Source organism: Tachysurus vachellii, chromosome 3 (genome assembly GCF_030014155.1).
Source record: "Tachysurus vachellii isolate PV-2020 chromosome 3, HZAU_Pvac_v1, whole genome shotgun sequence".
NCBI lineage: Eukaryota > Metazoa > Chordata > Actinopteri > Siluriformes > Bagridae > Tachysurus > Tachysurus vachellii.
In genome coordinates this window covers 26,004,337-26,016,735 of record NC_083462.1, presented here as the reverse complement: position 1 = coordinate 26,016,735, position 12,399 = coordinate 26,004,337, and the positions used below count along the sequence as shown (strand labels likewise).

The 12,399-nt window shown below is 38.0% G+C and overlaps 1 protein-coding gene across 3 annotated transcripts in view; it reads right to left on the bottom strand.

Annotated features, from left to right (window-relative positions):
* The window catches only part of pak5 (p21 protein (Cdc42/Rac)-activated kinase 5), a 51,634-nt gene that overhangs the window by 19,650 nt on the left and 19,585 nt on the right, over positions 1 to 12,399 (bottom strand). For 2 of the 3 annotated variants that reach the window (XM_060866477.1, XM_060866478.1), the window contains exons 2-3: positions 9,369 to 9,592; positions 7,660 to 7,704 (exon numbers count right to left, since the gene is read on the bottom strand). In XM_060866477.1, coding sequence (XP_060722460.1) covers positions 7,660 to 7,704; positions 9,369 to 9,572 — 249 coding nt within the window. In that variant the 5' untranslated portion in view covers positions 9,573 to 9,592. The remainder of the gene's footprint in view (positions 1 to 7,659; positions 7,705 to 9,368; positions 9,593 to 12,399) is intronic. The other variant, XM_060866479.1, reaches the window with a different exon arrangement.

Genomic DNA, 12,399 nt, shown 5'->3' with positions numbered 1-12,399 from the left:
AGACCATGAGGTAAGTATGTCAGCAACATGGCAATGGGCTTTTGCCAGCATAAACAATTATTATCTATACAATACCAAATAGAAACACCAAATAGAAGGACTACAGTGAATCATATACTGGCCAGTAGATGGCATCTTTCTACTAATCAGATTTTATCATACAAATATATATATATAAAATCAGAAAATAATAACAATGAAGACAAACATGCTTTTAATACAAGGCAATGTAGCTATATACATATGGTGATGTTATTTCCATGTGCATTTAATTCATCTTATTTATCATTGATATAGCAATTTAATAGAAACAGTAATGTTAAACAGTAAAATGTGAGAGCTGTACATGCTTTGTAGTAAATATATTGGTATAATTCTGGGAACATACTGCAAAGTTAGCACTGTAATAGTCTGTTCGGTTTAAACAGAAGCAGTATTACAAATTTGTCTGAACATAGGCTATCGTTTTCTGCTTTGAACTAATCCACTGCACTAACTAATTGCACTGGAGTAGAGTGGCAGCACAAAGGGTTGTGACTTTCACATAATGTGATTTTCAAGCACACCTTTGGCCTTACGTTGCCGTCTTAACAGACCCAATCTTTAACACAGATGAAAGGCCAAGACATTACATTACTGCCTTGAAGAATGTAGGCGTAACAGTCCTGTCCGTTGTGTCACTCCCCAGCTTTGTGGATTTTAATATTATGTCAGTATAAATAAGAAGTACAAAAACTTCATCCCAACATGACAGATACTGACTGAATGATTTCATCAGATAATCAAAGTGATTTCATTATGTGACTTGAGGAACATAATACACTGCTGATTGATGGTTGCATGAATGACACATAAATGTACCCATCTGTCCTGGCTTTTATTGCTATTGAATCATAAGCAAGCTAGATTTTATTGAGCATTTGCAGGTATTTAGTTAGAAGGATACTACATAGGTTAGACCCATAACACTACTCCTGCTCAGCACTTGGGGATGCTCAAGTCCCATTAATGATGTAATGAGTAGCTTGAACGTGAATTGTTGTTTTCTCCTGAGTCATGGTGCTTGTGTTGCTGCGTGTATGCATGCACACACACACACACACACACACACACACACACACACACGCACACGCACACACACACACACACACTGCACAGATTTCAAAGACACCAGCATATCAATCAAGTGCAGCACAAGGCTGAATGATTCCACAAAGGTTATGTGATGCAAGAGAGGATATGATGAATGTATGTGATTCTATTTATCATGCCACTTGAATGAAAATGTTATGCCTTATCTGGCTGTCTTTGGAAGATCTGTTCCAATCAGAGATAGCTGAGAGACAGTTATTTGGAGATTTAGAGCCAGTACCCTGAGGCACAAAAATAGATGACAAGGGGTGAGAGAGAGAGAGAGAGAGAGAGAGAGAGAGAGAGAGAGAGAGAGAGAGAGAGAGAGAGCTGACTTAAATTGCAGTCTCTAATGACCTTGACTCCAGCAGGCACCATTTATTCCTTAAACTCAAACATAGGGTAATATTTCAAGTATGTGTCTGTGTGAAGTGTTTTTGTGTGAGTGACAAGTAGCACGAATGTGAATGGAAATTTAAACCAATGTTTAATTTTTTAACAAATAAAGCTAAGTTGACTGGAAAAAAGGCTCAGAAAAGTAAGGCTCAGAATCGTGGATCATGTGTCTGAGACACTCTTAAAACAGCACAAGTACAAACTGGATTTTAAATAATTGCAATTTTTTTATTCATTAAAGGACATTTTAAAAATCAATTTATAGCTATGTTGAATGTCGCAGGGTATCCATGAAAGAAGTTAGGTTCTGTTTAATCTAACAGCGATTAACAGTACTTCTATCACTTCGTCTTGTAGTTATTAAGACAAAGAAATGCAGTTTGTTAGTGGAGAAAACACCCATAAAACATCTCTTTAAAGAAAGCTTTATCATATCAACAATCAGATGCTGCACTGTCTGCTAATCAAGTCACTGTCAATCAGCTGTTGCTATAGAAACCATAACAGACATATCAGTCACATTGAAATAAATGCTGAGAATTCTGAATTCTGTTGTGGTTTAAATAGTAGGAACATTGCAAGTGTGGTAATGACTAGGTATAATTCAGTGTTTAAGTGGCACTTAACAGTTAAATGTAAATGCTGCTATATAAGGCAAGATATACACTCTGTGCCAGTCAGCAAAGCCAAGGAACACTAACCCAGTGACCAGAAGATGAATGTCACACTCTGCTTCCAGAATTGAGCTCTCTCTCTCTCTCTCTCTCTCTCTCTCTCGTACGTGCTCTCTCTCTTGCACACACATAGACACACAGACCGACTAAAATAAGCCTATCCTCTATGGAGACAGAGCTCAAACATTGCCACTGGTGGAACCTGCAACTTGAGCATTTAACAGCTACAGCCTTCACAATAATATCACTGTAATTACATGCAAACTTGAACAAGAACAAGCCACATGATCACCTGTAAACTCTGCACTTGCTCTAATTGTGAGTGTGTGAGTGTGTGTGTATATGTGTGAGTAATGTGTGAGGAAACACTGATCTCTGTGAATAACACACCTGTGTGGCTTTGGCTTCCCTTCCCCGTCCCCTGGATTCAGCCTCAGCTGGATCAAGTAAATAGGCTTGCTCCGTCTGCTGGCCCAGGCCAAGAGACTCTGCACCTGCTTCTTTTCACCACCCCTCTCTCTCTCTCTCTCTCTTTGGCCCTCCTTCTTGCGCCTGCATTAGCTCCATCTGCTCACATCATATGTAACCTCATGCAGCTGCCATCCCGTCCATACTGTGCTAGCAACAGAGGCCTACTATCAGATTTCCCTCCACTCACGTGACATGTGCTTTGGCTCAGCTATTACTGAATCACTGACTGTGAGTGCTCATCTGTCAACAGTGTAGTACAAAGAGGCTAGCCTTGATGTAAGGCTAATCATGCTGGCTACTCTAAATTACTACCATGAGCTGCAATGGACCGTTGTCCCATTTAAAGTGTGTTCCTGCCTCACATCCGGTGTTCCTGAAAGATGCATCCACCGTGAGGATAAAGTGCTTTCTGAAAATGAATAAATATTCTAGTTTTAAGTTTGAAGTTTAGTAATTTAAGTTCTCTATAGTAGAAGGTAAAGAATCAAGATAGTGCAATTTTCCCTACTTATAATAGCACCATGTTATTATTAAAATACAGTGCTGGTACAGTATGTATAAACCCGCTATACCCTTGGGCATAAGTTGTAAAGCTACTCTATTTTTAGGTTTAATAATTGGAGCAATGTATAAAATCTCTTCAGCATAAATGGATCAGTATTTAGGAGGCAAAAAAATTATGATCATAAAAATTTACTGGATTTGACTGATCATACAGAGCTCATGAAGATGTTCTACTTATTTAGCTACACTAATAACACAATTCTAGCATGATGATGCACAGCCATTATCCACATGCAGAATGCAGCATGTGGAAATCTGAGTGCTCTGTTCATTTGATCTCAGAAGTAAAACAGAAAAGTGCAATGGACCATGTTCATAGTGGAGCTGCACACAGAATGAAGATTTAATACTAAAATTGTGCACAATAGTCTACAGACCTCAGAATTAACTACACATATAAGCTCCACTCATATGAGAGGTGGTGGCAGCATATACATTCGAGACACTGCTTATTTCATCTCAAACAGTTAAGGCTATGGATTGCTGAAAGGAAGGTTGTGGTTTAAGCCCCAGCACTGACTAGCTGCCACTGCTGGGCCTGTGAGCAAGGCCCTTACCCCTCTCTGCTCCAGGGATGTTGTATAATGGCTGGCCCTGTACTCTGTCTCCAAACTTCATAACAAGCTGGGATATGTGAAAAAATAGATATACAAATAAACAAAGGCTTCTTCTTCTATAACGTTATGAGCCATAAATGTAACTGATAATGGTTTGGTCAGCTTATCCTTCTACATTCACAAAGCATTATCACCTTTACATACCATCACTGTTTTTACACTGACTTGTCAGCTTGAACCCAACTGTTCTCTTTATGTTGTCTTTTCTTTAACCATCTCAGCTGTAGTTGGGTTTGTGTTTAAAAAAAAAACAAAAGCTAAATCTCAAACACATCCCTTTATAAATATGTATTTTCTTTTCTAAAATATGAGATTTGAGCATATGCCATGAAGCATGACTAGTCTGCATACATCTATCTCTCTCTCATTCATATATATGACGGTATGGCCTACTTTTCACTTATGTAAGATGATAGTACAAGATAAGGTTTACTTCTAGGATGAACGTACTCCTTACTAAGGAAATCTCATTTTTCCTCCCAACATTAAACTAATATATTTAGATAGTCTTATAGTTAACTTTTTAGACTTTTTATTCAGAGCAGTTCTCTTAAGCGTTAAAGCATAGTTTTCTTACCTTGCTTGTGAAGATGGGCAGCAAACAGTCAAATCAAATCAGTATGTAAACTTCTCCAGATTTCAGGTACAAATGATCCAAATGTTACTCAATTCGTGAAAGTAGCCCCAAGCAGAACCTACATTTCTTTATCTATACTTATCAATAATCCTGTTCAAAACAGATATAGAGGTTAAACATAGTTAACACAGTAAACTGGTGAACTGGTGCATGTTGCCTGAGATGGCAGTTAAACACACTGCATTCACTCTTCCTGCAAGCCACCCTTTCAAAACAATAAACTAGAATTAAAAAGAAAACTTTATACCATACTTTATATGAGGAGCATCACCGTTAGTTCGACAAGAGGAGGTACAGTGTAGAATCTCACAACACATAATAGCAAGGCAACTAAAATGCAGGGTATCTCTCGATTAATTACGTTCCTGAAACTGTTTTAAAAAGCTGACACCGCATATCCTGTATGAAGGTAGTGATCTAGCAATAATCTGGTTTAGAATGAGTTAGAGAGCCTCAGAATGTCTGCTGAGTGCATACACTGACGCACACTCACCTTAGCACTCACGTGACATGGAAAAATGACTTATGCACTATATCATCTGTTGCACAAAAAAAGGAAAACATATGCAACTAAACAAGTTGTTCTGACAAAGTTGAAACCAAAAGGCCACGTGCGTTGTTTTTTAGATAAGGTGAACAAAAACCAGTCATTGCGTAAGTCAGCGGCGATACGCAGGTAGGATTTAACTTTCCAAGGGAACAGGATGAACTCTCACGAGATAGACATTGTTTTCGTTCTCATTCTCTGTACTCCCTTATTACCGCAGGAACGGTGCACAGACAAGTCTGCCAACTGCAGGAATGAGCACATCATTCATGTGTCACAGCAGTGAGTGGAAAAAGATGGGCGGGGGTGGAGGGTTAGCTGAGCCTTTCTAATATTATACCCAGCTTAAACCCAGAGACTTACTCCATGCTCCTGATAAGTGCTACATAATTATGGCATTAATGTTGATGTATGCCATGTATGCTCTTTCTTCCTGAAAGGTAGAATTTAAAAATATGTCATGCAGAGCCATTCTAATGTCATGTGTTAAAAGCTACAACAGCAGGTTTCTGTTTTAGAAATAAAGCTCCCAGATAAAACAAACAAACATAACTAAAGGAACACTTTTAAGAACATATAGTTGACACCATAGATCAATTATTCCTTTGAAAAATTTAAACACGTGCAAAGCTTTTGAGGTAATATTTAGGGGCTTATGTCAATGGGCTTGAGGGTTTCAGCCCTCCCTCTTTTTTTAAAGATAAAAAATTAATCAATATGCCATTACATTTTTTATATTATGGCTAACAAACATTACACATAGGATTATTTTGGACTTTTGTGAAACCAAGAGCAGCAGCACTGCGTCAACTCTGGTCATAATAAAAACGCACAGAATGGCATGAAGCAATGATGTGAGCTAGACTAATGAGCCCAGCGCTGTATATTCACACCACCGATCAGTGATAGTCATATCATGTGATTACACAGAGAGACACAACCCCATTACATTTAGCATCATTTGGTCTAATGTCCCTTTTGGTGATGTTTATGTCATTAGAAGTTGTATTATGGACTTCTAAGGGTGTTCTAAACATAAAGGTGAAGTAGATTATTTAAGTTTCTGTCCGTGTGCTTGGAGAAGAATCTAAAAGCTGACAGACTAAGCACACTTTGGCTAATTCAATTACAAATTACACAAAAGATGATAAAATGGTTACAGCTTTTCTGGGTCTATGTTTACCATCCAGATCTTTTTTAAGTGTGTGTGTGTGTGTGTGTGTGTGTGTGTGTGTGTGTGTTTGCAGTAATTTGCTCCATTATTAATATTTACATTTACATTTACAGCATTTGGCAGACGCCCTTATCTAGAGTGACGTACATAAGTGCTTAAATCTCTAACATATTTACAGAATATTTAACAAATACCCTACTCCTGAGCTGAGATATTATTATTATTATTATTATTATTATTATTATTATTATTATTATTACTACCTTGTACCAGGTCACAAATTCCACAGAGAGTGATTGATGTATCATGTATTTGGATGTTTTCAAGAAAATAAGCATGAATGTCTTAATTACAAACCCATGTAAGCTTGTAATTCCCGATTTCAAGCCACATACAAATGACCTTCTTCTCATTCTTCCAGTGTTAGTAGTGTTCACAAAGGCAAATGAGGTTAGACATACTAGTAAAACACTGATATTGTACTAAAATCACAAAACAGACACTGTTACACTGTTGATGATTCAGTAGAGTGGCAGATTGCTTCAGCTAGCAGAAGTAGAGGAACGTGTCTTGCTAATGTACAGAGAAAGAAAGCAATAAAGTTTAAACTAGGCATGGGGATTCAAACCATTGGATGTTCCTCTGAAAGCTGTTCTGGAAGGGGTAATGACATCATATGCATACGCTTTCATTTCCATGTATTAAAACAGTAGGGTACTATTTAAAACATTACTAACTTACACAAATCAAATTCTACATTCTAAATAACATGGTGTATAGTCTATAGGTCATGGTACACCATTTGAGAGAGCGGTGGTCCTGGAGTGACCCTGTCCTGCATATTTGCTTGCTTTTCTCCAGTTCTAACACTTCAGTGTACAAGCAGGGGATCTCCAGGACCAGGGTTACTCTAGGTAACCATTTTGATTTTTAAAATCTTTCATTTTAAAGTCCATTCTTCTAAGTAATACGGCTTGCTATAGCAAAGCATGCACAATAAAACAAGCTTCAAAACTTAAAATAGTAACGGCTCATGCCACAAGATGAACTTTTGCATGTCGTGATGTTTAACATCATCAAATGACAATGTTTCATCATGTGACATGCTTATAGCAAGCCATATAATACCATGAAGCATTCATATAAAGGTTTTTATAGTTACATAATAAGATACAATACATAAAATGTTGCTAGACATTTCATGACTTTGAATATGCGACTATGTAAACAGAAGAGCATGCAGTTTAGGTTCCGCTAGTGTATGAAGTTGTTTCCTCAGGCCTGTCTGGTTACATATATTTTAACAGTTCATCACAATTATTTAGAAACTAGAACTACCCAAAATGCAAGTGGCCAAGCAGTGAAAAATAACAAAGGTTAAAATAATTGGAGGAATAGTGTAGCCAAAGGAGAAAAAAGGATCAAAAAGGGTAGGAAAAAGGGCATACTTTTCGCAACGGTGATTCAGATGACCGGACATTCTTGGGAGATGTCTGTGAAGAGATCAAGAGAATTAATGTCTTGTTGACCGCTCTTCAGAGATATCTCCTATCGTACTGTACTCGACTACAAGTGTCAATTCATTCTCATTAAATTTTTTCCCCAGTCTATAATCTCCTGGGTTCCTGACAGCCTCAAAGCCATGTGTAGCCATCCTCATCCTCACGCTTTGCCTTACATCCTGTGACCTAATTAGCACACATTTAGCCACTTTAAAATGCAACACTTTCAACTTATAGGCTATGATGAAAGTTCACCTGCTTCTTGCTTCTAATCTGGCTTCTAATTTTACATGAAATTGTGGTGTACCACATTGATTGCTAAGAATATGGCACAACTGTAATTCTGTCCACAAAACAGGCAGTAACAGGGTTACAACAAAGAGGCTATGATCATGGCTAATGTTGCTACCACCACCATGCATCATTGTGGAGATGATGATCTCAGCATTGGGTTTTTCCTTAAATATATCACACTATCTCAGAGGCCAAGGCAAGAGAAATACATTTAGGACTAATTCAAACAGCTCACAACTTTTCCATAAGGTCCAGCTATGGTTGTCTTGTTAACAGCTTTTCCTATCTGAGCTGTGGCTCTATCTATCTCCGTCAGTTAACATATGCTTTATGGTTGCTTCTCTGACTGATGCATCCCTGACCTAGTAATTCAATTTTGGCAGACAGTCTACTCAAAACAGAGCTGCAGTTGTGTCATATTCAATAAATTATATCAAGTGAATTAAAAGAATACTCTTCGTGCTGATTTTTAGAGACAATCCTTGATTAATACTTTTTTCTAGAACTTTGTCCTTGGTCTTCATGTATGTTCTCTATCATGTGTCACTTTAAATGCACACAGGAGATTTCCAAGCAACTGATGGCAACCACTTGGACCAGAAGTAATTATTTAGGGTTTTCAGAACAATGGGGCTGAATACTAAATGGGTAATAATTTTTCCCTCCATCTACACTTACTTCAATATCCAGAGTTGTTCTGTTTAAATTCATGACATATAATCCTGATTAAAATCCTTTAATCCGGGTTTTCTATAACTACTATATGTGGAAATATTAAAGAGGGTCAATATTTATGGTACACTAAACAGCCTTATTTAATATTCTATATAAAATGTAGTAAATGTATAGATAATACAGAGTTCATAAAAATGCGTGTTACTTTTGCTATCTGAACATTGACAGTAAAACAAAAAAATGTGTACAGGCACAGGACAAAAGGCAAAGCTACAGGACAGACTACATAGACAGACATTAGAGACAGAGGAAAGGAGGCAGTAGACGATGGCTACACTGACACTGTTTATGAAAACATAGTAACAGTGACAATATGTATGTAATGTAATTCTATACACCCCTTTGCAAAAATTCAGGACAAGCATAAACCCCGACATTTAATATACAAGAGAAGAAGGAAGGAAGACATTAGAAGGGAGAGAAATTCTCCCTGTGGAAATTCACACAAGCCCATTCTGAACTTCATATTATCTGATCATTTCAAATATTACAATTCTTTTTGTTCTCTAGCCCAGAATGATTCCTTCTGCAAGAAAAAAATGTTATAATAAAGCATGTGCACATACAGGAGATAAAGAGAACAGGGAAAAAAAACAATAAAGACTTGACAAAGAGTTGTTGTGTACCTTCATCGGGGCCAGCTGAATAGGCGTGATGTAGGACGGGTCTACCATGGGTTTGGGCCGGTTGGCCGTGTCTGCTAGGAGACTCTGCCATTGCTGAGGCAGCCCGGTGAACTTCTGCTCGCGGGGGTCAAACCCTGTGTGCACACGATGCTCAAAGTTCGAGGGGGCCGAGATTTCCAGCCTTTTCTTCTTCTTTCCAAACATGTTGGAAAAGGTGGATAGACCTAGAAGCACAGAAAGCAGAACAGTTAAATATAAAATGCATTACCTGCTTTAAGGCTTTGAAGTGCAATCAGTATAACTAACATTTACAGCATTTGGCAGACACCCTTATCCAGAGTGACTTACATTATTTCATTTTTATACAATCGATGGTTAAGGTACAACAGCAGCAGCTTGGTGGACCTGGGATCAAACTCACAACCTTCCGATTGGTAGCCCTACACCTTAACCACTAGGCTACCACATGCCCACATAAATTCAAACAAAAAAGTAAAAGGTCCTCATGGAATAAGGATCATTGTCTTTCAAATGCAGCCTCAAACCATATAAACACAATTAAAATATTCGTATAAAGCTTTATATGTTCATGTTATAAGCATTCTGTTTGTTCATACCATGGGTGTAACATTAAGCTGTTAAAACTAATCGCAACGACAAGAAATGAACTATAATTAAATCAAAGATCTTGTATCTCTGAAAAGACATGCACTATAAATAAACAGCACAGGAAAAGCTAAGTTCTATCGTATCTCTGAATATCTAACATGATTCCTAACAACCTGAATGTAAACTGTAACACAAATCACTCAGTTTATGGGGATATATGTATGGGATAAATATAGGCAGGATTTCACGCCTGTGTCTATTCATAATTATTTCTCAAGAAAGAAGTGTACTTTATGTTTCTTTAATTAACATTAAATAGAATGGAAATCTATTAATTCGTATGAAAATAAATTTGTAAACGAGATGTTGCTCATAGACCTTTGAAACAGAAGAGAGTGCGCAGGCCACTTATCAATCCCTTTTGTGCTAAACAAATCTCAGTTTTTCACCATTATGCCTCACTTTTGTTGGTCGCTGTCATTCAGGAAAACAATGGTGTCCTTCAGCTGTGAGCCATACACCGTGCCTGGCTGACCTACACACTGCCAGTTGGGCTGCCAACATGTGCACACGGACAAAGGGACAGCCGGCGTGTGTGTGTGTCTCTGAATGAGTGTGAAAAAGAAGGACAGAAAGAGTGTTGTGAATAAAACAGGCTAGGTGTTTAGCAGTACATTGTACATAAATCCGGCATGGACAGAGCTGTTCTCGTTAAATAGCTTAATGTGTAAAGAAAAATCAGTTTGCACAGGCTTCTAAATCTGGACTGATCTGAGAAGCGGCAGAGATTCGGATGATGTACTTAAACCAACAGTGTTATTTGCATGAATGAAGAGCTCTGTCTCCTGGCAACACCCAAGAGCATGCATCGAATGAAAAATAACATGGAAGATCATAGCACTGATTAATGGGATCAGTCTCACTGAAGTTCCTTATTTTAGCTCCAGAAGAGAGAGAGGGCTAGTAAGAGGGATGGGCTTACTAAAGAGTAACAAGCTATAATCCAGAGACAGGACAACAGAATGATCAAGCACAGCATGTTCATTCTTACACAATCAACATTAGAATTAATGGCAATGAAACAAAATAAATATAATATACTGCAGTAGTACAGAGTACCAACAGTGTTTAGAGGAGGTTCCTCCACAAACAAGTTTAGTCCTTTCAGATACTTGCCTGTGCAGTGACCTTGAAGCTCTTTGGATCAATTCTTAAATCGGATCAAATCAACTAATTACATATTATTTACATATTTACACACATATTTAGAGATATCAAGCTCACAAGAATCTTGGACAATCCAAAATACCTCTTCCACCTAGTGGCCTTCTGGATAATGATAATTGGATGTCAATAAAGACTTTGTAACAAAAACATTTGCCCTCACACCTTCATCTGAATCTAACGCATTGTTACAACAACAGAAAAGAAGAAATGATGCAGTCTGAAAGACGGCATGGAGACCCTGCTGGCATTAGACCCCATATGTAGAAAGTGGAAAAACAGAGAGAACAGTTCAAACACACCAGTGTATTTAAACCTCTCAGAGGTTTTAACCAGCTCTAGCCAAATGACCACGAGCCATGAATCTGTGTATTAGAGCGCCATTTTGGTGCCTTGCCCCATGAGGCAGAGCCTCCATCCCTGAGAAAAGATAGATAGAGGCGTTGGCGTATATTAGAAAGGCCATATACGGTGGTGTGAAAAAGTGTTGGCCCCCTTCCTGATTTTTTTTTTTTTGCATGTTTGTCATACTTTACTGTTTCAGATCATCAAACAAAATTTAAATATTAGTCAAAGACAACACAAGTAAACACAACATGCAGTTTTTAAATGAAGGTTTATCACACCTGAGTTCAATTTCTCTAGCCACACCCAGGCCTGATTACTCCACACCTGTAAATAAGGCCTGTCTGGCAAAGTGAAGTAGACCAAAAGATCCTAAAAAGTTACACATCATGCCGATATCCAAAGAAATTCAGGAACAAACAAGAAAGAAAGTAATTGATTAGTAATCTATTAGTCTGGAAAAGGTTATAATGCCATTTCTAAAGCTTTGGGACTCCAGCGAACCACAGTTAGAGCCATTATCCACAAATGGCGAAAACATGGAACAGTGGTGAACCTTCCCAGGAGTGACCAGCTGACCAAAATTACCCCAAGAGTGCAGTGACGACTTATCCAAGATGTCACAAAAGACCCCACAACAACATCCAAAGAACTGCAGGACTCACTTGCCTCAGTTAAGGTCAGTGTTCATAAGAACCATAAGAAAGAGACTGGGCAATAATGGCCTGCATGGCAGAGTTCCAAGACAAAAACTGCTGCTGAGCAAAAAGAACATAAAGGCTCGTCTCAGATTTGCCAGAAAACATTTTGATGATCCCCAAGACTTTTGGAAAAATACTCTGTGGACTGACTA